General features: G+C 45.0%; 1 protein-coding gene across 8 annotated transcripts in view; it reads right to left on the bottom strand.

Annotated features, from left to right (window-relative positions):
* AGAP3 (ArfGAP with GTPase domain, ankyrin repeat and PH domain 3) overlaps positions 1–27429 on the bottom strand; it is a 74068-nt gene that overhangs the window by 29800 nt on the left and 16839 nt on the right. For 4 of the 8 annotated variants that reach the window (XM_031939429.1, XM_031939430.1, XM_031939432.1 and 1 more), the window contains exons 2-5: positions 2712–2770; positions 1719–1806; positions 1443–1528; positions 263–404 (exon numbers count right to left, since the gene is read on the bottom strand). In XM_031939429.1, coding sequence (XP_031795289.1) covers positions 263–404; positions 1443–1528; positions 1719–1806; positions 2712–2770 — 375 coding nt within the window. Of the gene's footprint in view, positions 1–262; positions 405–1442; positions 1529–1718; positions 1807–2711; positions 2771–4166; positions 6134–27429 lie in introns of those variants that run through there. The other 4 variants (XM_031939431.1, XM_031939426.1, XM_031939425.1 and 1 more) reach the window with 4 other exon arrangements.

Here is a 27429-nt window from a genome sequence, read left to right as displayed (position 1 = left end):
TGTTACCTGGGGAAGACGGGATATGTGAGGGTAGAGGGACAGGCAATGAGGAAAAGGAGGTTTTAGTTCTGAGCCCGGCGGCTCAGGTAGGGATGAGAGGGGGGGGCCCAACGCAAGGCCCGCCCATGGACCCAAGTTCAGTCCTGAAGAACTGTGGCTCACGCCCCGGGAGAAGCACACCCTTCCCTTCCATGGCCAAATCCCGCCGAGCTCTAGAAGGCTCCTCTGGATTTCCTCCCTAGCCCAGCCTCCCCAGCCTCACCCTGAGTGCCCACCAGGACCATGGGCACCTCGCTGGCACTACGGTAGCTGCAGAGCCGAAGGAAATAGTTGTACACCGTCTGGAAGCTGATCTCGTCCTCCAGGCTGAACACAAACACCACCGCATCCACCCAGGCGGCAAACTGCAGCGGGGAAGAACCAGCCTCATCACCCCCGGGGCCAAAGCTGCCCACTTGGGAGTCCCTCCCTTCTGCCTTTCCCACAGCTCCCCCCCACCCCAAGAAAGCGGCACAGAGTCATGGAACCACAAGTCAGAGACCTGCATCTTCCAAGCCGGGGCTGTAAGGGCCCTGCCCAGCTGAGAGGGCAATGGAGGTCTACACGCTTCCACACGAGGAAGCACTTCCCTTTTTTCTGGAGGGAAGGTGAGGGTCCCCTGATATCAGGCAGGGTCGTCAGGTAATTCAGTGTTTCCCATCCACCAAGTATGCACTAAGCATAGAGATGCAAAATTAAGGCAAATCCCCAAAGAGCTCGCGCAAACAGGGGGACAACAAGGAAACAAAAATACACAAGCAAGCTGTATGTGGGGAAAAAAAGGGAATGATTACAAGAAGGGATACCCTGCAATTAAGAGGGATTAGGAAAGACTTCCTAGAGAAGATGGGATTTTAGCTGGGCCTTAAGAAAATCAGGGAAGACAGTAGGCAGGGAGGGGGCTCCAGGCAGAGAAAATGCCCAGAACCGAGAGTCTCTTGTGGACTGGCCAGGAGGCCTGTGTCCTGAATCAAAGAATACATGGTATAAAGTGTATTTGCAGGCTGGGTGGGTAGGAGGAGCCCAGGTCATGAAGGGCTCTAAGCCTCAAACAGAATTCTCTATCACTATCTGCTCTTTTTGCTCAACTGATTTCCTTGGTGGGGGCTGGGGAAGATAGAGTAGAAATGGTTGTGATGTAGAAAAACACAAAGCATCAATAAACAATCATCCCAGTCCTCCTATCCTTAAAATCTCTCTCTAGTTGGAAGTCTGAAGAAAAGAGGGAGAGAAAGAGAGGGGGAGGAGGGAGAGACAGTGAGACAAAGATAGAAAGAGAGAGACAGTGAGAGTCAAAGACAGAAAGAGAGAGACAGTGAGAGACAAAGACAGAGAAAGATAGTGAGAGACAGAAACAAAGAGAAAGACAGTGTGTTAGTGATGGGGGGAGGGTGATCAATCACCTGGAGCTCAGGGGGGCCTCCTTCATCTCGTATCAGCAGCAGGTAACTCTGGCCATCCACTACTATCTCCTTCTTAAATCGGCCCCCTGGGAACAGAAAACATAATTAGAACCTCACCTCAGGGAGGATAAGGAAAGAAATTGGAGAGGGGATTGGAATGGGAAGGGAGGGCCGAGGAGGAGCATCAAAGGCCCATCTCTCTGGGAAGCTGGGAACAGGAAGAGGCAATAAATACCAAGTCACCCATGGTGGTCACCCAAGACCCAGAAGACTCACCTTCTGGGGACTCCTCCTGGACGTAGGTCCCTGTCAAATATCGATGCACCAGAGCTGACTTCCCGCTAGACAGGTTCCCCACAATGCCCTGAGGGAAAAGCAAGGGAGTGAGACAAGGGGGCAGAGAGAACGAGGCAAGAGGTGCGTGAAAGGGTGAAAGTGTGGAGAGGGGAGAGAGATGAAGCACACAAAGGGTTCTAAGGAGAGCTTTTCACAGGGAGTGTTAGGGGTATTAATATAGCGAGAAAAGATACATGGTGCAGTGGGATCAGAGTGCTGGGCTTGCAGTCAGGAAGAACTGTGTTCAAATGGGGCCCAAGACACTTATTAATATCTGTGGGACCTGGGCAGGTCACCCTCTGTTTGTCTCAATATCCCCAGCTGTAAAACAGGGATCATTACCTCCTGGGTTATTGTGAGAATCAAGTGAGATAATTTAAAAAGCACTTGGTACAGTGCCTGACACATAGTAAATGCTAATAAATGTTAGATATTATTATCAGCTAATAATAATTGAGTATAAGAAAAGGATGGAAGGAACAAACATTTATTAAAGGCCAACTGTGTGTATTTTACAAATCTTATCTCATTTGATCTTCACAAGAACTCTGGGAGGAACACTTCACAATTGAGGAAACTGAGGCAGCCATACATGGACAGAGAGTGTTTTTCATAGAGAGTGTTAGAGTTACTAATATGGGTATGTGAAGATATGGTGTCCTGGGCAGAGTCCCGAGCTTGCAGTCAGGAAGACCCGAGTTCAGACACTTATTACTAGCTGTGTGACCTGGGCAGGTCACGTGCTGTTTGCCTCAGTTTCCCCAGGTGTAAAACAGGGATCATAACAATATAATAACAGAGAAGGAAAGAAGAAAGGGATAGAATGACATTGGGAATAAGAGGAGAGAGACCCCGGCCACATGGCTAGCACTTTGCCCAGCTCAGGGGGCAGGTACCCTGACCTCAGCCTCCCTCCCACCTGCCTTCCCTTACCACTTTAAGTTCAGGGACAGAGCGGCTCAGGGTCCATTCTTGGCTATTGACAAATGAGTCTGTGGGGCAAGGAAAGACAAGAGAACCATTAGGGATGGGCAGCCCCTTTCATATCTACTTCTCTGGCCCTTTTTTGGCTCCATCCATTGGCTCCCAAGGACTGGATGTCCCTGGGAGCAGTCCAGCCCTACCGGGCAGCCCTCAAAGCTGGTCCTGGCTATTGGTGCCTTAGCTTCCCAGGCCCTTCTTCACCTCCCCCCACAACCAGGACACTCAGGAGTGGCCCCAGGGTTTCCACCGCAGGTCCCAAGACCATTTCCGAGGCGGGCCTGGCACTTGGCAGGGCCCAGGAGCCTCCCACAGCGAGTAGAAACAACTCCCAGGAGGGTGGGGCCACCCACCGCATTCCTAAGCGTAAGGAAGGTAGGTAGGGAGTGGGGAAGGGCTCCTCCCTGGCCGACCCCATGGAGCCTGGGGCCCAGCCCCACTCTCCAACCCAAGCTCCTCCCGACATGAGGAACTCCCTCCTTTTCTCTTTGCCAGAGCTTGCTCCTCCCCCCCACCCCCAGTCTCCCCTCACTTTCCCAACCATACTCGACACTCCTGATTTGGGACACACCCCCCACAGCAGCCAGGGAAAAGAGCAAAGGGGAGGGGGAGAAAGAAGCAGCCCCTCCAAAGCGCTGCTGCCGGCTCTAGCAGGAGGGCTCCCCCGAATCCGGACCCTCACTCCCTCCTGATGTGTGGGCGACTCCCATCACAGTTCATGACTATGTTCCTGAGTGGTTTCTGTTGTGCTTTCCCAGGAGAACAAAGAGGGCTGCTTCTCTCTAGGAAAGAGACCCAGAAGTCTCTCCCAAATCGATTCTCTTCCCTTCCACAAGTGTTTGGCCCCGGATGCACAGCCCAGCCCTGGGCTCCGGTGTCCAGCTTCATCCCACCCTCCTTCTGCCAAGCTCCCAGTTAGTTCCACATGTGCAAAGACAGGCGGCCCCCTCCCTGCCCTCCAAGAGTTTGCCATTCTGTTCTCTCCGGGACGGAGCCCTTCGCTCTGAACCACGCTCTGACTCCCGGGGGGCTGAGTCCGGGGCACCCTACACGGACTGCCAGCCTTCGCCTCAAAGGCTCGCCATGTTCACATTTTCCTAGGCTCCAAGAAAGGTCCAACCCTTTCATTACAGATAAGGAAACTGAGCCCAGAGAGCAGTGGCTACATAACTCAGCAGGTAAGGCCTGCAGCCCATGGCTCTTGGAAACAAGCTGCGGGAACATGCCCGTTGTGTGCCTGGCACAAGAAGTCAGGGGACCCCCTACAGACGACGACAGGATCCAAGTTAACCTGGCTCCTGGCCATAGGAGGCAAGTGCCCAGAGGAAGGTTCAAGTGCCAGGAGCCTGCCTGAAGGGGTCCTCCCTGGGCAGGACAGGCCAGCCAGCCTTTCCTCCTCCTCCTTACCCGATGCCTGTGGAGAGTTCTGGACCCCCAGGAGAACGGGGGCCGTGGCTGCCCGCCGGCTCCACAGGGGCTCCCGGGCCAGAGAGGCTGCAGATGACCCAGACTCCCTCCTGCGGAAGCGGCTAGTGAGGAGTTTCCAGAGGCTGGCACCCGTACTGGGTCGGGTGGAGTCTGGGACCGCCTGCCTGCCCTCGGGGTACAGCAGGTCCCGGCGACTAGGGAAGGCATGGAGGGAGCTGGCATCCCCGTCGCTCTTGGTTCGAACCCGGGCCCGGGGCAGCAGTCCCGACTCGGAGCGACGGATCTCTTGGCCCCGACGAAGCCGGAAACTGAAGCTTTTCCTCAAGGCCGAGAAGCCTTTTCGGGGGGACTCGGTGCTCTTCCCGCTGCTCCCCCGAAACACCTGCCAGCGCTGGCTGCTCCAGAGCGAGCTGCCCCTCAGGAAGCCCGAGCTCCCTGCGCGGCCCAGGCCCCCACCCGTCCCGTCGGCTCCCGAGAGCTCCAGCCGGTTCACTTCCAGAAACGTCATGCTGGTGGGCCGGGGCCGAGGCTTTTTCTCTCCCGGGGCCCAGCTCCTCCTGGGGGCCTCGGGACTGGGAGACGTGGAGGGTTCAGGAGCGCCCGGGGGCTCGGGGCTGGCTCCGGCGGGGAGCCCGTCAGACTGGCTCTGCTGGCGGCCGGGGCGCGGGCGCAGAATGCTCAGGAGAAGGCTGCGGGTGCTGGAAGGGGCTGCCCCGGGGTGGGCAGCGCAGTAGCTCTTGGGCCGGGGAGGCTGCTCCCTGGCGGCACAGAGGGCAGCCTGGACGGCCCAGGCAGAGGAGCCCTGCAGGTCCAGCGAGTCGGAGACGCTGAGGGTGCGGCCACAGGCGCCCCTGGGCCGCTCCCTGCTGCAGCTGTCACCCCGGGGCCAGCCCCGCTCCATGCTCAGGGGGCAGGGGGGCCCAGGTCCATGGTGAGGGGGGCGGGGGAGGGAGGGCCACTGCCACCAGGTCTTGGGGGGGGCGCTGAGCACCTGGAGCCCGTGCCCAGGCCTCCCTCCCGGTGTCCCTCCCTCCGATCCACCACCAGCACCTGAGAGCAGCAGCCCATCAGGCAAGCCCAGACCTGGAGAGCCCCAGGAGCCAGGGCTGGGGAGGGAGAGTCAGCAAGCCTGGCCTGGAACACCTGGGATCGGAGGCAGCCGAGCCAGTCCGGCGGCTCTTGCCCAGCACCCAGAAATCCAGAGGGCAGGAAACAGGTCGGGGCGTGGATTGAAGGCGAGCCGCTGAAGCAGGGCCAGAGGGACTCCAAATTCATGCAGGTGCTTCTTGGGAAGGGCCAGCGGCTCTCTGCCCCCACCAACGGTCTCCCAGGAAAAGAGGGGCTTGGTCGGAGCAGGAATCGCTGCGGCTCCTTCAAAGACAGGGCTTCCGGAGGGAGGCTGGCTGGGCAGGACTTCGGATGTTTCCCTAGACATTTTTTTTTTTCCTCTTTGGAGACTATAAAAACCTGGGGGAGATAGTCATCTGTCTGGGCTGGGCTTCCACCTACTGTTGTGGGATCGACAGCTAACCCCTGGGCTTGGACTCTACCTTTCTGAGCTAATGACTAACTCGGAGACCCTGGAGCCACTAGTTTCTCCCAACCAGGTGCGACAGTTACCATCCAACTCATCTAAGTCCCCAGGGTCGGGAGGTGGGACCCGATTTCTGGACTAAGGGTTCCATCATTAACTTGGTAAATCACAGGGCTTTTATAGGGGGAAAGGGGCAAGGAAATGTTCTTTTTTTAAAGTTCCCAAACTTTAAACACTAGGCATCTGAGCATATTAGGCAACTGAGAGTTGCCCCAAACATCATCTGAGATGAGATAAATGCTTGTTTGTTTTTTTTAAATCACTGTTTAAACAATAGCATCAAGGTTGTAAATTAGTGCCATAGGATGATGGGTTAAAGGATTTGGGGATGGGTGTATGGGTGTGTGTGTGTGTGAAAGGAGAGGACAGAGAGAGAGAGATAGACAAACCGACAGAGGGGGGAGGACAGATAGAGACAGACACAGAGACATAGAGAATGAAAGAGAGAGGGGGGGAAGGGAGATGGAGAAAGAGACTTTAGCCTAGAGAAAATCAGACTGTTTTTAAGTCCCTCAAGGGCCATCTTGAAGAAGAGAGGATTAGATTCCAGCTTTTGCTATGAGAGCAAAACAAGAAACAACTGATGGAAACAACAAAGGGGCAGGTTTAGGCTTGATATAAAGAAACATTTCCTAGCAATTAAAAGTTATTCCAAATTGGAACGAGCCGCCCCTGGAGACATGGGCCTCCCCATCAGAGATCTTCAAGTGGAATTTGGGTGGCTCCTTGTGAGGAGGGATAAGTCAGGTCCCTGTTCATAAGTTGAGACTGTGTAGAGTCAACCGAGTTAGGAGCTGAGGGAAAAAGGGAGCTTTTAATTCATTTCCAAGTGGCTTAAATTAATCTGAGTGTTATTTCCCCCTAGTCTAATCTTGCTCTGGAACTCTCTTTCAAGTCTTAGAATTCCATGGTCTTGCTTGGGAGCTAAAGTACAAGATAAAGTGGCACATTCCTGCTGGGGTCGGCTGCAGAGTGGGGAAGGGGGGGGGGGGAAGTGCCTGTAGAGGGAGGCACCTCTCCATCCTAGGTGCTCCCAACAGAGACAAGAAATGGGAAGTCAGAAATCCTGGTCTGGATCTCCGTGGCCTGGCCAGCCATGCCCTATGCTGATCCACATTTTTTCCCAGTCTAGTACTTAACAGCGTAGAGGACCACTCCTTACTCCTGTCCCTGGGAAGTGTATTTACCAGATTAATAGGTAAATAGATCAAGGTTCAAAAAAAGGAGGCATTCCCAGGATCAGCCAATTGGGAAGAAAACCAAGGATTCCTGGGTTCCCAACTTGGGGATTTATTCCACAAACCTCACTGATATGGAGGTAGGAAATGTAGCTGCAGAAATTTACAGCTAGGCTTTCCTAGGAAAAACAATGCTTTGGTCCAAGCATTTCCTCCCAGGTGACTGAAAATCCAAAAAGGAGAACTCTGAAGGAGTCGTCTCTGGGGTGGAAGGTCAGGAGGATCCGCCTGGCCTTGCTTCTGGACTCAGGAGTTCCTTCCTTGGAAAATGCCCTTTCTTTGTCCCACAAGGTGGGGAAACCAGGTCACGAACCAGCCCAGGCCTTGGTGAACGAAGGGAATCCCAGGAATCTCTGAACCTCTTCGGTGGGAGAATCTCCCCATCCTCAGGCAGGAGAGTCAGCTAGGTCAAGTCCGTGACTCAAATTGTCCCAGGCTTACAACTTTTATCCCAAGCCCTGAAGATCATCTTTTACTGTGGATTCTTTTTTAATGAGGCAGAATGCCCAGAACTTCAACCAGAGAATGGAAGACTAGTAAGGGCAGATGATGCTTAGAAGGTGGGCTATTTATTTTCCTAATTTGGCAGAGATTTGTTCCTGTTCCAAAAGAGACTAACTCCACTTTCCAACCCCTCCTCTCCCCCCTTCCACCACCCACACACCTCTCCTTTCCTTCACTCCAGTCAAACAAGTTTTCTCTGCCCCTTGGGTCTGCTACTAGCCATGCCAACTCCTAAACCAGCAAGAGCTTCCTTCTCTAGACCCAACTCCATTCTAAGAAATCTCAGACTACAGGGAAATACAACTGCACAGAGGCAAAAGAAAGCCCATTAATTCAGTTCAGGATCATAAAGCTTAGATCTGGAAGAGATCTTGGAGATCAGAGTCCATCCAACTCCTCATTTTATAGATGAAAATCCTGAGGCCCAATCAACCCACCTATCTACGTTTTAAAATTTTTTCTTATTTCCCAATTATAATTAAGACCTTTTTAAAACATTCATTTTTCAAAATTTTAAGTTCCAAACTTTCTCCCCCTTGCCCCCTTCCCCACACATTAAGAAGGAAAACAATAGGGTATTAATTATACAAGTGAAACATGCTTCATATTAGCCATGAATCAATACTCTTTTTAAAGCACCTACCATGTGTCAGGACTGAGCACACAAACACAAAAAAACCCTACAATCCCTGCCCTCAGGGAGCATACAATCTAAATATCCCAGTCTAGGTGATTTTTTCAAGATTACATGGGTAATACTATAAGGAGCACAAACACGATCGCAACCCAGGGCTTCTGACTCCAAAGCCATCAGTCCTTCTTGGGGAAATTCTATTAACATTTAGAGAGAGGAGGCCCATGGAAAGAGAACGGCTGACTTGATATGTCCGTGCCTCAGACTCCCCTCAACCATCGGCTCTAAGAAACTGCTGACCACTCTCTAGTGGGTCTCAGAAAGCTCAGTCCAGGGGGCAGCTAGGTGGATAGAGCATCAGCCCTGAAGTCAGGAGGACCTGAGTTCAAATCTGGTACACTTCCTGGCTGTGTGACCCTGGGCAAATCATCTAATCCCAATTGCCTCAGAGAAAAATAATAATAATAATAATAATAATAAAAAAAGCTCAGTCCTGAGAGGCCTGGGCATCTTTGACTGGCATGGATTAACATCTCTAGAGGCTGAGAGAAATGAGGCCATAACTAAAGTACTTACTTGGGCTATGATGAGGATTCTTTTTTTTTAATAGCATCTTATTTCAAGATATGTGCAAAGACAGTTTTCAACATTCACCCTTGCAAAACCTTAGGTTTCAAATTTTTTTCTCCTTCCCTTCCCACATTCCCTCCCATAGAAGGCAAATAATCCAATATATGTTAAATATGCGCAATTCTTCTATACATATTTCCACGTTTAACATGTTGCACAAGAAAAATCAGATAAAAAAGGAAAAAAAAGAGAAGTAAACAACAAAAAAGGTGAAAACACCCTGTTGTGATCCACACTCAGTTCCCACAGTCCTGTGTATGGACGCAGATGGCTCTCTCCCTCACAGGTCTATTGGAATTGGACCGAATCATCACATTGTTGAAAAGAGCCACACAGCCCTCTTTTTAGTGACAAGGAACTGGAAACGGAGTGGATGCCCATCAACTGGAGAATGGCTGAATAAGTTATGGTCTGTGAATGTTATGGAGTATTATTGTTCTGTAAGAAACAATCGGTAGGATGATTTCAGAAAAGACTGGAAAGACCTACATGAACTCTTGAGGAGTGAACAGAATCAGGAGATCATTGAACACGACAACAAGATTATAGGATGATCAATTCTGATGGATGTGGCTCTTCTCAACACTGAGATGATCAGTGATCTTGTGATGAGGACTGTGGGAACTAAGTGTAGATCACATCATAGCATTTTCATTTTTATTTTTATTTTTTTTTTTTTACAACATAGCATTTTCATTCTTTTGCTGATTAATTTGGAGGCGTACACATTTTATTTTCTTTCTCATTTTTTCTCCTTTTTGATTTAATTTTTCTTGCTCGGGAAGATAAGTGTAAAAATCTGTATGCATATATTGGATTTAACATACATTTTTACCATATTTAGCATATATTGGATTACTTGCCATAGGGGAGGGGATGAGGAGTGAGGAGTAGAAAATCTGGCACATAAGGCTCTAGATCAGGACTTCTTAAACTTTTTCTACTCTCCCCACACCCCCCTTCCCTGGGAATTTTTATTGGATCTCAGGAATACAGGTATGATATACACATCAAACATTTACTGATATATTTAACATGTCTGAGACTGCCCGCCATCTGGGGGAGGGGAGAGGAGGGGAAAATTTGGAACAGAAGACTTTGCAAAGGGTCAATGTTGAAAAATTACCCATGCATATGTTTTGTAAATAAAAAGCTATAATAATAATTTTTTTTAAAATTTACTGATAATAATCATAAAGAAATTTATTTTAAACCAATTCTCTGGTGTACATATAATTTTTCCCATCTGTTAAAGATGAAAGCAAGTTTGCATACTAATGAGATAGATGTGTGCTTGTTTTATTTTTACATAAAGCATTAAATCTTGATGGAATATTTGACATCTCTTACTATTGTCAAATTTTTTGCAACTCCCACATTCAGTTACCCACAGTTTAAGAAGCTTTGCGCTCTAGAGATCCCTAAGGCTACCTGCATCCACTCATCAGAGGAAGAGAGATTTTAAAGAATTCATTGCTGGGGCCTAGAAAATCCAGCAAGGGCAAAAACTGGCAACTTCTCTACTCCAAGGAATCAGAGAGAGGGGGAAGGAAAGGGGAGGAAGGGGGGAAAAATAGGAAGGAGGGAGAGGTGAGGAGGGAGAAAGAGGGAGAAGGAGGGAAGGGAAAAGAGAAATGGAAGACCTGGCCAGCACGGAAAGGCTATGAATTTCAGAGCAGAGAGATTTAATCCTGGCTGTAGCCAGGTGCTAGGTGACAGAGAGCAGTCACTTATACCAGGTTGAGCCTCAAATTTCTTCCTCTGAGATAAAGGAGGACTGACTGTATCTACCTTCTTTACTGAATGACAAAAGTGGTTTGAAAATGTCATGAAATCCAGTGGCAGATTTTTTTACATTAAAAATGTCTCCAGAAATAGGGATATTCAATGTCACTACTTGTATTTGATGTAGTTTTAGAAATCTTGGCTATAACAGTAAGGTATAAAGAAAAAAAATTAAGGAGACTAAAACCATTTGTAAAGAAATTAAAATATTCCTATTTGTTGATGACTATATACTTGGAAAATCCAAGAGACAAAAAAAATAGTTTGAATTAAGAAATGACATGTAAGATATTGATGGTAAATCTTAAAAAAGAAATGCATTTTATAGGTTAGTGACAAAAAGTAGAAAACTAGCAGAAAGACAAATATAACAATAATTATAAGATAAGTTTTATCAACTATTCAGATGACACCAATCTATCAGGATACCTATCACATTTATATAAAGCTATATTAAGGCGATTTTGACAGAAACAATGTACTGAGTATTTCAGGTAAAAATAATAAAATACCAATACTTTGCTAAATTAACTTAGAAATTAAAAATAGCATCAATAAAATTGCCAAGAAGCAATTTAATGCATTAGATGAAAGAAAAGCTTAGAAAGATTAGTGAAAGAGGAAAAGACCCTTTGTCTTCATTTATAGGAATTCTTTTTGTAATGACAAAGTACTGGAAATCTACTACAGAATGGCTAGATTAAGATATGTAAAAGTAATAAATTGCTGTAAGAAATGATGAAAGAGTGGTAGTCTGTCTCCTGAAGTTGCTACTAGTGCGGGATGAATTTGGAGGCGTAGGCCAGAAGCTAAAAAGCTAAAAGCCTCTTGGTGAGCTCCTAAGCTGGCCTAAGGAGGTCAGGAATGGGACTGGTCAAAGCTTCCATGCTGGTTCTGGCCTGTCAGTGACCAAAAGGAGAAAAGAAAATGAGAATGAGCAAAGAAGCCTGGGAGACCTTCACAAATTGATGTAGAGTGAAGTAAACAAAAACAAAAGAACAATTTATACAGTAATAACATTGTGAAGAAAAAACTTTTTTCTTAATAATAGTGCTTTTTATTTTTAAATTATTTGCAAATATACTTTTCAACATCCATCCTTGCAAAACTTTGTGTTCCACATTTTTATCCCTCCCTTCCCCCCTTCCCTTAGATAGCAAGTAATCCATGTGCAATTCTTCTAAACTTATCTCCACCTTTATCATGCTGCACAAGAAAAATTGGATCAAAAAGGGAAAAAAAATTGAGGGGGGAGGGGAAGCAAGCAAACAAAGCAGCAAAAAAGGTAAAAACACTATATTATGATCAACATTCAGTCCCTCTCTCCCTGTGTGTAAGATGGCTCTCTCAGTCTGTTGGAACTGGCCTGAATTACCTCATTGTTGAAGAGAGCCCCATCCATCAGAATTGGTCATCATATAATCTTGCTGTTGCTGTCTATAATGATCTCCTGATCCTGCTCACTTCACTTAGCATCAGTTCATGTAAGTCTCTCCAGGCCTTTCTGAAATCATCCTGCTGGTCATTTTTTACAGAACAGTAATATTCCATAACATTCATATACCAAAATTTATTCAACCATTCCCCAACTGTTGGGCATCCACTCAGTTTTCTAATCACTACGAAAAGGGCTGCCCCAAACATTTTTTGCATATGTGGGTCCCTTTCCCTCCTTTAAGATCTCTCTGGGATATAAGCCCAGTAGAAACACTGCTGGGTCAGAGGGTATACAGTTTGATAGCCCTTTGAGCATAGTTCCAAATTGCTCTCCAGAAGGGTCACAGTTCACAACTCCATCAACAATGTAAGAGCGTCCCAGTTTTCTCATATCCCCTCCAACATTTATCTTTTTCTGTCATTTTTGTCAATCTGTTAAGTGTGTAGTGGTACCTGAGAGCTGGAAGACAAAAACTTTTGAAATCAATACATTCAAGAGTCAATCGATCAAGATTCCAGAGGCCTTATTTCAAACAAGACCATCAATCCCTGCCAGGAGGTTAATGTACTCAAAATAAAGACAGACGTACATTTCCAGAGGTCAGTTTGGGAACTGATTTTTCTTGACTATACATATCTGTAATATTTTTTTCCCCTCAAGGAGAGGGAGAAAATTTTTTTTTTGTTAATTGGAAAAAAAGAAAACACAGGTTACACTAAAAATAAAATTGTATAGGTATATCAAATAGATATACAAATCAAACAATCTGATTAAAAATAAATTATAATTCTACGACCCCACATTTAGTTACAATGACCCTATATGGGATCACAACCAGTAGTTTAAGCAGCTTTGATTTAGACAATATACATGAGTGGATTATAACTTTTGCTTTTTTTGGGAAATGTGATCCCAATGTACTACATGAAGGAATCTGTTAATAACAAAAAGAACCTTAAGTGTACTGGAGGAAGGAGAGGATATAGGCAGATCGGACTTCCCAGATTTCAAAATATATTATAAAATGATAATTCTCAAAACTATGTGGTACTGGGTAAAACTTAGAAAGAGATTAAATAGAACACAATAGAGAACTTAGAAACAGAACCAATTAAGTGTTGGACAAACCCAAAATCATAAGACAATGCAAATTAAAACTCTCTGGTATCAAGTTTTATAGATGCCCAAACTGCCAAATAAACTGAAAAATATGGAGGGAAGTAAGCATTAATATAGTACCTACTGGGTACCATACATTCATTATTTATTTTGATCCTTACAACCCTGAAAGACAGGTACTGTCTGTTTTTCAGTTGAGAAAGCAGGGGGTAACTGATTTAGTTGAGGTCACACTAATAGGAGTCTGAGGGTACATTTGAATTCAGTCTTTCTGACTCCAGGCTCAGTGGCCTGTGCCATCATAGATGCCCTTAATAGATATTGTTATGGCAGGGCAGTGAATAGAGCACCAAACCTGCAATCAGGAAGACCTCAATTCAAATTTTACTTCACATACTCACTAGTTATATAACCCTGGGAAATGTATTGCCTCAAATTTCCTCTGTAAAATGAGCTGGGGAATAAAATGGCAAACCACTCCAATATCTTTGCCAAGAAAACCCTAAATGGGGGTCACAAAGAGTCAGACAAGACTAAAAAATTATTATATCTTCTTTTTAAAAAACAAAACCTGTAAATAATTTAAAATTTTACATTTTCCTGCATTATTATTTCTTATTCTGTTTGAGCCAAGTTATGTCTGCTGTCTGAGGCGACCAGCCAAGCGAAATTTCAAAGAGGCTCATTGTCAGGTTGGCCACAGAGTAAATGAGATTTTTTTTTGTTCATAGCAACTTTCAAAGACCACCTACTAAGTTAGAGAGGGTCTGCCATCTGCAATAAGAGAATACTCAAATGACAAAATTGTGAAGCTTTGATGTAGGATTACTGGTATTTATTGAGATCTTAAGTTTTCAAGAAATGTATGAGGAGGCTAGAGGACAAAAGAGACCTTTGGTAGTCAGAATTACACAGTGCCTTTCCTACAAGAAGACATCAAAGTGTTGATAGACACAAAATAGGAGTGAGTTGGCATCCAAAAAATGGGTAAAGAGGATAAATGATGAAATGATCAAACTTGAGTGTCTGCATGACGGGTATGTGGTTATACTGTTGGTAGATTGATTCAAACATTCTGAAAAACAATTTAGAATTACACTTTTAAAAAAAATGTGACAAAGAAGCCCCATGTCTATTTACCCAGATCCTGTTACTGAGTATATAGTCTCTCCAGAGGTCAAACTTCCTGAAGATACCAAAACATGCACTTTTGGGGTAACTGAGAGCAGAGTAGGTGTCCATTCATTATTGTGGTGACGAGTGTATGAATAATGAGGATTCTGAGAATCTGGGAAGAGAAGCAGGCAAATAACATATGCAATGATTACATATGCTGGACACCGTGTAATTATAACGGCCGCATGTGGACCTGGAAAAGAACTGAGAGATGGATCCTTCATTGAAGAGGCAGGGAATCACAATCATGGAAACTCGCACACTGTCAGATACTGCGCCGACACTTCGGCTGAATCACTTTTCCTCTCTTTTTAAATTTTTGTTACAAGGGATGGTTTTCTAGGGACAGGAAAGGGAAAGACCCCATTTTAAAAAGCAAAAGGCATCAATGCAAATGAAAAGCCAGCCATGGGCCTGTGAGCATCTGGGGCCTCCAAAGCCCCAAAGGAGTCTGGACTGTTTTTCAGTGTAGATGAGGAGGGATGGCAAGAATGAAGTCAAAAGCCAAGAACCCTCCTGTGATCCCAAGGCTCCTGCCCCACACTCCAGTTCCCTTGTGATGTCCTAGAGAGAGGGAGAACCAGAGAAGGATGGCTTTACAATCTCAGATCCACCAGGTGGCAGCAAAATCTCTGCTTTTGGTCTCTGCTGGGCACAGGCAGGAGATGGGACAGGGCTTGATACAGGGCCCTAGGTCAATTCTGGGGGGAAAGCCAGGGAGATGCTGGGACAGCCTCATTCACCCCGGAGAGCTCTCGTCTGACCCGAGAGCCAAAAAGGAAAATCTGTCTGTGGGCAAGGGCTGGACTTCTGGCTTTGGGGGATGCAGACACACACACTCAGGACCTCCCCCCCTCCCCCCCCCCTTTTAAATGTTTGTTTACTGACTACCAGTTGTTTTGGAAATTGGGAACACCTGAGAATGCATCAAAGAGCTTTCTTCCCCCTGAAACATGAAAAAAACAGAGTGAGGCGTTGGAGGCCTCTCTCATGAGTTGGAGATCATCTGGTCCAGGGCTCCTTCCCCTTTCCTGTGTCCTGGACCTCAGTTGGTCAGCCTAGGGAATCTGGAGTCAAAGCCCGCTGTCCAGATTCGGACTTGTTCGACGATCATCTACATGATGAATATGGCACTTAATCTCACTGGGCCTCGATTTCTGGGTCTAAACCTACAACCCATGATTCTCAGCCATAAGGCCTTGGTCGTCCAGTCTTTGCTCTTTCTTAACATCAGCCTCAGTCCCAAACAGCCCTGTGCCTGGGGCTATACAAAAATGTCCATCCTTAAGACACTTAGAATCTGTGGGTAGATACCAGTCCTGAAGTCAGGAGGAGCAGAGTTCAAATCTGGCCAGAGGAGGAGGAGGAAGAAGAAGAAACTTAGAATCTTTTAGAGATTGGGCTGATGTACATGAAATGATAAAACAAGGCTCCTGGTGGTACAGCAGATAGGCCCTTGGGGTTAGGGTCAGAAGGACCTCAAATACATACAAGCTGTGTGACTCTGGACAAGTCTCTTAATTTGTCTGCCTCAATTTTCTCAGTACCAACGATCAGATGAGGTAATATTTGTAAAGCCCCTAGCACGAGTTTTCGCTCTGCCACAAACCAGCTCTGGGTCTCCATCAAGTCCTAATCCTTTCCTTGGGCCTTATCTGTAAAACTGAGGAGGTTGGACCAGACAATCTCTAAATTCCAAAAGTCAGTGGCTTATACAGACTTATATAGATTTATGGGACAAGGTTGTCCCCCCCCAGAAAGATGTCACTTTTACCACCATCTCAGGGAACTTGTCTATGGCTGGGTTCCTGGTGTGAGCTCCTTAAGAACTGGGTCTCCATTTGATTAAACTCTTTTTCTCTGTATACCAAGTACCACGACCCATTTGCTGATTTCTTAAACCCGCAGTGGGACCGTGTTATCTTAGATCTCTCATCCCCTCCTGAGACTGCTGTATTTAGGATGGAATCCTGGAACATTAAAAGAGCAAAGAACCAGGTACCCTTAGAGACCATTGAGTCCAGACGCTTGTTTTTCAGATGAGAGAACAAGCCGAAAGGAGGTCACACAGCTCAATTGGCAAAAGTGGACCAGAATCTAGAACTTTAACCCCAGTATTCTTTCCCACAGACCTGACTTGACAACTTCAATGTATCTTGTAAAGGGCTGAAACTCTGAATGGGTGCACTGGAATCAGACAACTTAGCACTTGAGGCTAATTACCCATTGGACAATAACTCTATTAGCATATGCTTGGAAAAATGGCTCTTCTCATATTGTATACAGATAATTGTAGGAGGAATTAGGGGGTAGAGTAAGAAAAGCCAGAGTCACTTTAGAGGTGGAAAAAAAGAAGGGAGGTCTATTGGTGGAGAGCGGGAGTGATCCCCTTCACTTCTTCCCCTAAAGACCAAAGACTTAAAAGTTCTGATAAAGGCCTCATTTCTAAAATATATAGAGAATTAACTCTAATTTATAAAAAAATCAAGCCATTCTCCAATTTGAAAAATGGTCAAAGGATATGAACAGACAATTCTCAGATGAAGAAATTGAAACTATTTCTAGTCATATGAAAAGATGCTCCAAGTCATTATTAATCAGAAAAATGCAAATTAAGACAATTCTAAGATACCACTACACACCTGTCAGATTGGCTAAGATGACAGGAAAAAACAATGATGATGGTTGGAGGGGATGCGGGAAAACTGGGACATTGATGCATTGTTGGTGGAGTTGTGAACGAATCCAACCATTTTGGAGAGTAGTTTGGAACTATGCTCAAAAAGTTATCAAACTGTGCATACCCTTTGATCCAGCAGTGTTACTACTGGGATTATATCCCAAAGAGATTATAAAGAAGGGAAAGGGACCTGTATGTGCACGAATGTTTGTGGCAGCCCTTTTTGTAGTGGCTAGAAACTGGAAACTGAATGGATGCCCATCAGTTGGAGAATGGCTGAATAAATTGTGGTATATGAAAATTATGGAATATTACTGTTCTGTAAGAAATGACCAACAGGATGATTTCAGAAAGGCCTGGAGAGACTTACACGAACTGATGCTGAGTGAAATGAGCAGGACCAGGAGATCATTATATACTTCAACAACAATACTAGATGATGACGTACTGATGTACCAGGCCATCCTCAGCAACGAGATCAACCAAATCATTTCCAATGGAGCAGTAATGAACTGAACCAGCTATGCCCAGAAAAAGAACTCTGGGAGATGACTAAAAACCATTACATTGAATTCCCAATCCCTATATTTATGCACACCTGCATTTTTGATTTCCTTCACAAGCTAATTGTACAATATTTCAGAGTCTGATTCTTTTTGTACAGCAAAATAACGTTTTGGTCAGGTATACTTATTGTGTATCTAATTTATACTTCAATATATTTAACATCTACTGGTCATCCTGCCATCTAGGGGAGGGGGTGGGGGGGTAAGAGGTAAAAAATTGGAACAAGAGGTTTGGCAATTGTTAATGCTGTAAAGTTACCCATGCATATAACGTTCTGTAAATAAAAGGCTATTAAATTTAAAAAAAAAAAAAAAAAAAAGACCAAAGACTTTTGCTTATCCTGACTCTGGCTGATCCTGAGGTCAACAGGGAGCTAATTCGGACTTCACATTATCTTATATCATGGAATGGAATAAGCATTTATTAAGCACCTCCTATGTGCCAAACACTGTGCTAGGGGCTTTACAAATGTTACCTCATGTGATCCTTGGTACTATTATTTCACAGTTGAGAAAATTGAGGCCGACAAGTTTAGAGACTTGTCCAGAGTCACACAGCTTATAAGTATTTGTGGTCCTCCTGACCCTAGCCCCAAAGGCCTATCTGCTGCACCACCAGGAGCCTTGTTTTATTGTTTCATGTACATCAGCCCAATCTCTCTAAAAGATTCTAAGTTTCTTAAGGATGGACCGTAAACATTCCACTTTTGTATAGCACTGATGACCAGGACTCTCAGGGGAAGTCCTTGACGCTTCTTCCCTTCCTGACCAACTCTAGTTCATTCACCCAGCTTTGGCCCTTACCCCTTGTGGTAAGGTGTGTGGATTTTGAGAAGAGCTCCCAGGAGGGTTTCCACTTCCACCTGTGGGATTTGACCCCAAAAAGATAGTTTCCTCTTTTGTGAATAAGGGCAGTTCCCTTCCAGCTGTAGCCCTATAATCCTATTAATTCTCAAGGCTTTCTGCAGGCCCTGAAATGACACAGGAACACTGCCAGACAAATCGCTGGGGACTTCTAATACAATTCCTAAGTCCCGCAGCGCTCTGCCCCACTGGGCTCAGAGAATCGAGGGCTGTGCTATCTTCCTACACCAAGCAATCCTGCTGCCAGCGCTCAGTGAGTTCCAACAATCCCAAAACAAGTCAAAAATAGGAAGAAAAGTAAGGAAAGTATAATGACCCTTTTGGGGCTTGGGGAAATGGTGTTAAAAACCAATCCTTTGTTGAGCTGGAGTGGTCTGTCATTTCTTTCTGCAACTCTTTTTACTGATGAGATAACTGAGGCAAACAGTGAAGTAACGTGCCCTGGATCCCACATCTAGGAAGTATCTGTGGCTGGATCTGAACTCAGATCTTCTTCCCAACTCTAGTTCAGCACTCTACCTAGCTACCCCAAACCAATTATACTCACTAATGAGAGTTGGCTCTCTTAGTCCAAAATGAGGTGCTGGATGACAGTTTTCCCTTCTGAGGCTAACATCAGGCGCATGGGTGAAAAAGTGCACAGAGGGCTGGACCAGTCTCTCGGCCTCAGTTTGCACATTTTTAAAATGGGAAGAATAACAAGAGTACCTATCTTAGAGAGCTGTTGTAAGATTGGACACAATCACATATGTTCAATAACAATACCTACACCTCACCAGGTCGTTGGGAGGACCAACATTTTAGCATAGAGTCTGGTTGTATTACTACTGTAGGTGCTATATAAACATTAGCTATTATTGTTATTAATCCTTAGATTAACCAATAAACATTTATTGAGCATCTGCTACAATGGGCAAAAAGCTTCCAATGTAAAGACAGCTCCCTCTATCCAGGATTTATCTCAATATTGTTATACTAAATGGAATGACCTCAGGCCTCATCGGCATATACCCCTCCATCCTTCTATAACTCACAATCTTAACTGGGACAGAGTAATGGGTACTATTCTCTGTCTGAAATCACATTCAGATCTAACAAGCATCCAAGGAATAACTCTTTGAGCCAGAAACTCCAATAAACGTGCAGTTTCATTATAATTTCTTCACACATGTATATGTATGTATATATATATATATATATATATATATATGTAAAATTACAAAACAGCAGGGCACAGATTTTGGGTTCTTCCAATTGTCCAAGATCCTTTTCTAGATCATCCTCCACCACCTGCCTTTTACCTACAGCAGTTCCCAGGGCTTTGTCCCGGGCCCTCCTTTCTCTGTACAAGCTGGCTCTCTGGAGAACCTCATTAGCACCCGCAGTTCTCACTTTTATGCAGGTGACTTCCAAGTCCAGCCCTCTCCACTTTAGTCATGCCCTCTCAGCTGCCTCTTAGGACTCCCCACCCATGAGTCCTATATGTATTTCCTACTCAACAGGCCCAGAATGGAGCCCCTTATCATCTTGCCTTCAGATGGGCTCCGCTAGAGACAAGCAGGCTCAGCCCTGAAGCCAGGAGGGCCCGAGTTCAAATGGGACCTCAGACACTTAACCCTTCCTAGCCTTAACCCCAAACAAAAGCCCATCAGGGCTCCCCAGGGCCTGAAGGCTACACGTGCCTCCCTTACTTTGGCACTGAAGGCCCTAAACTCCCTGCTTCCCTCCTACTAACCTCCCTATCCTATTTCCGCCAACTCGCATCCCATCTCCTGCATCCGAGCCTCCTGGGCCTGGACGCCCTCCCGTCCGCCCCTCCTGGGAAGCCTTCCCTGATTTCGGTGCCCTCCTTGTTTCTCAATTGTTCTTTCCGGACCCCACAGGCGCCCCCAAAGTCTGGGGGCTCGTAGTATCTATCACTCCATTCCTCTACTTGGCCTAGAATACATCTGGGCTTGGATTCTTTCTCTATCCTAAGTGGGGGAGGGGGGTTCAGAGAGCCCTGGAGGGGCTTAGGGGAACTGCCGCTAAGCGAGGTGCGCAGAACCAGGCCATTGTGCCCGGAAACAAGAAGACTACTCGGGGGTCAGTTGTCTCTCCCAGGTGGCTCAGACCAGCTCCGACGGTGCTGCGATGGGGAGCCATCTGCAGCCAGAGAGAGGCTGTGGGGACCGAGTGGGGACCGCGAGGGTACATTCTCACTCTTTCTGCTGCTGTTTTCTCGCGTCTTGTCTCCTCTCATTTTTCCTCTCTTTGATCTGACTTTTCTCGTGCAGCATGATAATTGTGGAAATATGTGTACAAGAACGGCACATGTTTAACATACTGGATTACTTGCTGCCTGGGGGTGGGGGGAAGGAAAGGAAAAAATCTGGAACACAAGGTTTTGCAAGGGTGATGTTGAACATCATTCATGCATATATTTTGAAAATAAAAATTTTAATTAAAAAAAAATTTTTAAATGGGGAGACTGATGTACTAAGAATGGCACTGGATTTGGAGTCAGGAGATTTGGGTTTGCATCCGGGTCAAGTCATTTCAACTTCCAGAGCCTCAGTTGCCATATCTGCAGAATGGGGATAATCCTACTTTCCCACATAGGATTGTTGTATACCTGAAAATGCTAAGTTGATACATTCTTCCCTAAGACTGACAGCCAAGCTTGGCTCTAAGGGCCAGCCTCTTGGGTAGGGTGAGGAGGCCTGTGTTCGGAAAGTACTCTTACTATAAGATGTAGGAGCACTGATGCAGAGCAGGGACTCCGGACCATTAAGTCCAATCTCCTCGATTGACAGGTAAGGAAACTGAAGCCCAAAGCAGCATTACAAGGCCCTCTCATTCCACATCCAGAATTCTCCACTGAACCACAATTCCTATGCTATTAATAAAAAATGTCTAAAGTGGCTCCCAGCACCAATGCTATCTAATGTGTGAGATTTCACAAGGCAACTAAACAGGGCAGCCAGATGGGGCAGTGTATAGAACCTGAGTTCTAATCCAGCCTCAGACACTGGCTAGCCCTTCAACCCTGGGCAGGTCACTTAATCCTGACTGTCTCCAAAATAAAAATAAAACACAAAGCTATTAAACAAACAACAAATCTGATGATTGCCCAAAGGCCATATCTATTCAACAATAACACTTATAATTTTTATATTTATTTATAATTTATGAAAGGCATAACTAGTTATGGTTTCCTGGGAATGACTGAACATACCAAAAGCAGATACACCACAAAACCATAATGTAAGTCTCCTGGCTGGTAGGGCTCGCTTTTATATGGGGTGTTCCAAAAGTTTTAGTACACTTTAAAGTTATCAGAGTGCTAAGAAAGCTCTTGGGATATCCTTTCTAATGCTTTACAACTTACAAAATACTTTCCTCACAAACCCCGAGTCCAGGTAATTATTATTACCCCCATTTTCCAGATGAAGAAACTAAGCCTCAGAGCCTAAGAGAGACACAAAATAAGTAAACGGCAGAGTTGTAATTAATACACATGCAGAACTTCAAACTCTCAAGTCCAGAGTTGGTAATACTGGTAAACCTCTCCACAGGTACAATACACAAAGTGAATAATTTATTAACATATCCCATTATACTTAAAGTAAACCCTCTATTTCACTCAGTTTGACCTTCCCTGCCTTCCCAGTCCTTGTTCTATTTCCAGGTCTTATTTATGTTGCTCCTCCATTCCTCCTTCTTTCAACCAAATTTTATCCATCCTTAGAGGCTTAGTGTAAGTATCTCTTCCAGGAAGCACTTCCTGACCATACTAGCTCACAAGCAGCTAGCCTGTATCTTAATTCCCTTACCACTCACATACATAGCTTGTGAGCTATTAAGATCTTTCTCTTACTATTTAAATATTTTATGAGTTGCATAAGGCCTTTGCTTCCAATAAAACTCCTGGAGTACAGGGACTCTCTTTTACCACTGCTCTTTTCTCTCCCCACCACTACCAGCTCCAAATATAGTGCCATGGACATCATTGAGAGTAAGCACTTATAGAGTACCAACTATGGGCTGGCTAAGCTCTTTTACAAATATCTCATCTGAGCTTCACAAAAGGCAGTATTATCACATCTACTTCACAGCTCAAGAAATGGAGGTAATCAAAAGTAAGGGAACACACAGCTAGAAGTATCTGAGGCTGTATTTGAACTCTGCCTCAGCTGCCTCAAATATAGCAGTGAGTAAGGAAAAGGACAGGGGAAGCGATGGAAAGGAAAGAGTGTTAGGTGAGTGTCAAGTCCTGGGCACAAGAGGCTAATGATTTTCCATGCAGAAGATGGGCTTTCTTTGCTCTTTCAAAACCTGGCTGCTGTGGTCAGGCTCAAAAATAATACAGCAGTAGCCTGGAACCAGTGGGGTGGGGAATCCAAGACTCCGATCCTGGTTCTCCCTTTAACTATCTGGGTGATCTTCAGGAAACTGATCCAGCTCACTTGGACATCAATTCCTTTATCTATAAAAGTGAGGGCAAAATCCTATAATTCCAATAAATACAAACAGAAAAACACAGACCAAACAAAACCATGTCACAACTACACACACACACACACATTTTAAATGCTATACTTTATATGAAATATAAGTGTTGCATTTATAGATAACATAAATATAACAATTTCACTAAGTACCCTGCAAATTTATTTTCCCTTCATACACATCAAATTTTCTTTTGTCACAAACAAACAATGAGAAGTGTGGTCAGACTCACATTCACAAAATACTTTTCGATTTACAAAATAATTGAATGAAGAAGCCAAAAATTCAAATCCTGCCTCTGACATACACTACATGAAACTGAAAACAGTCCCTTAATTTCTCACCTTTCCAGGCAACTCTCTAAGACCTCAACTGCCTAAATGACTTATACTGTGGAGGTGGAGGTGGGGAGAGGAAGCTCCCTGTGTATCAATGAGATCAAAGGTCAGGTCCACACCCCTAGTTAATGTAAGTCATGAAGTTCCTTCTCCTCGTTATGCCTTAATTGCTGAATAAATGCTTTTGATCAGTTTCATTTCTTTACATTCTCCTTTTACTGTACGATAGTATTGCCCCACAGCCCCTATAATTCCCTCACACTGACAGCCCAGCCCTTCCACAATCACAAGTCATGCAGTGGGTATTAGGTATCATTTCCAGAACTGCTGGAATGACTTAGGGGAAGTGGACTGACAGGTGGAGAAAAGAGAGATAAGATAAGGAGGATCTGCAAACAGTGGGAACCGGGAGCCCAGGCCTTCCCGGGCCCCAGCTCAGTCCACTGGTGACTTCATGGAGAAATGCAGCTGGGCTGAGGAAGGGCTGGAAAGCTCTCTTGGGAGCCACCTCTGCCTCCACAGCAGCACCCCCACACTACTCCCCTTCCCTGGGCCCAGAACCCTCCACCAGCCCTCCCCTGGGCTGACCTCCTCCTCCCAGCCAGCTCAGCAAGGAGGAGGCAGACAAGGCCCCACAGGAAGAAGACCACCTTTCAGCTTTTAAACATTGTGATCTCTTCAGATACCTCTGACAGGGTTAATTCTCTTTTCTTTTCCTCCTCCCCCCTGCCTGTCAGCCCAAGCTCCAGGGGTACAGAGTGGTATATCCTGGAGTCTATACATACATATATGTACACCCTCCCATCATATGCATGTGTGTTTACACACACCCATATTTTAGGGGGCCCTTGAATTTTGATGGAGAAAACAAAATTACATGCTGTTTTCATTGATTACTTACTGAAATTTACCATTTTCTTAAATTACGAATTTTAAAAAACATATAGTGTTCTCTCTAAAATGTAATGTTCTCTGTTGGGGTTTTCTTGGGGACTCTGGAGGCAGTCTTCGTTTCAGTTCAGTAATCACCACACAAGTAGCCAGCCAGGAGCTAAAGTCCAAATCTTTTATTGTCTCCTTCACTTGGGGCTCGGCTAGTTTTCTGGGGGCCTACTGGAGTCTTGGTTTCAGTGGAGAAGCGAAGGAGAGCCTGCCACCAAGGTGGTGTGAGATAGGATGAATTTGAGTCCAAGGGGTTTGTGCTTTGGCCTCCAATCCATTTGTCTCTGAATCTCTGAATATCCCTGGCTGACGTTTTCCTAGCTTATAAACTCCACACTGAGTACAAACCAATCATATCACTAGGAAACCATTACTTGTTGGAGGATTAAATCAGTGCTAAACTAGATTTAACCATTGTCTCCTCAATTCCACCTAGTACCTTGTTTCCAGTTCTGGCCCATAGCATCTACTTGTAGGATTAAATCAATCATACTGAATGAACCATGCTAAATTAGATAACTATTGTCTCTATCAATTCCACTGACTTAGTACCTTGCAAGAATCCTTTGTTTCAGAGTTCTGGTCCATAATAACATTCTGAGATTTTATATAGTCCTTCCTACTCTCTGGAAGTTGGGGTTAAAGCATGGTCTCTAGGAGCAGTGGAGAGAGCACCAGCCCCAAAGTCAGGAGCACCCGAGTTCAAATCTGGTCTCAGACACTTCCTAGCTGTGTGACCTTGGGCAAGTAACTTAACCCCTATTGCCTCAGCAAAAAAAATAAGTCTCCAAAAATGAGTGTTAAAATTTTTTTACATGTAATTGAGAAATATTTGACAAAATAAATCACACACACGTAAATCCTGGAGGAATCCACAATAATCTTATCTCTTCCTGCTTTTCTTTCCCATAAAGCTCTTTGCTCCTCAAGGTCCTCACTTCAGCTGTTGCCCTCTTCTCAACATTACAAAAAGCTCCTTCCTGAGATTCCAAGCCAACAAGGAGAGTCACATCATGGCGGCACAGGCTTTGTTCTTCAAAAGGACTGAATTTCTTTCTCCTCCAACATTTAGCAAGTGGATTTTCACCTAATTCTGTGTGTGTGTGTGTGTGTGTGTTTGTGTGTGTGTCTGTCTGTCTGTCTGTCTGTCTCTCTCTCTCTCACACACACACACACACACACACACTCACACACGAGATGGCTCTTTCCTGCCCTTCCTCAGGGAAAAATACAAGAGGGGCACAATTTATTAAAACTATGGAAAAAAAAAGAAATCCAAATCCCCAAGCCTGAAAACCCATCATGGTCATTTCTTGCTGTTGGGGAAGGAAGCAGTCTTGATTCTCTAAGGGTATAATCAAGTCCCAGAGGGCAAGGAGTAAATATATTCTCTACTCCTTCTATTCCCACAATGGGCATTTAATAGGGACTTAAACATTTGTAGACTGGGCTCCAAGTTGAATAAAGTGCTTTAAAAAAAAAAAAAAAAAAAAAAAAAAAGGAAACAAGAAGTTTCTCATTTTGAAGGGTACCTCCTTCCCATTCCAGGAATGGGCCAAAAATCCTTTCCAGCTCTACATCCTACAATCCTCCACTCTGGTCAGATCAAAGGAAGCCTTGGAATAGCCTTTAAGAGGGGACATCTGGTCAGCAGAACAAACCACCTCCACGTCCCCCTTCAGTCTCACGGAAGGAGAGGAGGGAGCTCATTGTAACCGCTTCCTTCCCCTGAAGTCTGGGAACTAGCAGCAGCTCCACTATGCTAGGGCTCTCTCCTCCTCCTCCTCCAAACACCTTCCTCCTTTGGCCTGGGCAACACTTAGTATAATCAAACTTCTTCAGCCTTTGTAAGCAATCCAGGCCTGAATCCTGGAAGATCTGAGTTCTAATCTAATCTGGTAACACTAAGTAGTTGTGTGCCTCTGGGCAAGTATCTTAGCCTGTCTCTGGAGCAAGAAGGATGGTTCTAGGCTTACTGATCCTATCTGCAAAAGGCTTAGCACAATACCCTTTGACCCAGCAGTGTTACTACTGGGTTTATATCCCAAAGAGATCATAAAGAAGGAAAAGGACCCACATGTGTGCAAAAATGTTTGTGGCAGCCCTTTTTTGCAATGGCCAGAAACTGGAAACTGAGTGGATGCCCATCAGTTGGAGAATGGCTGAATAAATTGTGGTATATGAATATGGAATATTATTGTTCAGTAAGAAATGACCAGCAGAATGATTTCAGAAAGGCCTGGAGAGACTTACATGAACTGATGCTGAGTGAAATGAGCAGGGCCAGGAGATCATTGTACACTGCAACAAGATTATACAATGATTAATTCTGATGGACGTGGCTCTTGTCAACAATGAGGTGATTCAAACCAGTTCCAATTGTTCAGTGATGAAGAGAGCCATCTACACCCAGGGAGAGAACTATGGGAACTGAGTGTGGTTCACAACATGGCATTTTCACTCTTTTTGTTGTTGTTCGCTTACATTATTTCCTTCCCATTTTTCTTGTGCATCACAATAATTGTATAACTATGTATGCCTATATTGGATACAACATATTTTTATCATGTTTAACATATATTGGATTATATGCCATCTAAGAGGAAAAAGACAGTTTCTGTGCTCAAGGAGCTTACAATCTAATCTTACTAGGGAGAAGGGAATAAGCATTATTGAAGTACCTCCTACGCCAGACACAGTGCTAAGGACAGTTTTACAGCTATGATGTTATTTAAACTTCTGAAAATACTCTGAGAGGTAAGCACTATTATTAGCCCCATTTTACAGCTGGGGCAAATGTTGGGCACAGGTGACTTGTCCAGGGTCACACAGCTAGAAAGTGTCAGGGGTACTGACATCCTGACTCCAGAATCAGTGCCCTATCTGCCTGGTGACTATTATGAGGCTGACTTTATTGATGTTTTCCCCCTCCTCATGTCCATCACTGCTCCTTCCAAGCAGGAGCCTTCCTTTATTCACAGATATGTATGATTTGAGTTAAATCTAAGATACAACCATGATCTGATAACGGCAAGTCTGCTTCTCTGCCAATGGTTGATGGATCTTTCCTGGACAAGAGGCAGATCATGGGCCTGGCAGGTCTCTCACAGTTGTTTCCCCTCACATTACTGGGACCATCCTGCAAATTATTCTCCTGATTCAACTCACTTCTCACATATTCTTCACCCCATTTAAGGTGAGGGAAAATTATTATTTATTACACATATTATACACTTTATTTGG

Source organism: Sarcophilus harrisii, chromosome 5 (assembly GCF_902635505.1).
Source record: "Sarcophilus harrisii chromosome 5, mSarHar1.11, whole genome shotgun sequence".
NCBI lineage: Eukaryota > Metazoa > Chordata > Mammalia > Dasyuromorphia > Dasyuridae > Sarcophilus > Sarcophilus harrisii.
The sequence above is the reverse complement of the archived record's forward strand: the minus strand, read 5'-3'. Positions and strand labels throughout refer to the sequence as shown.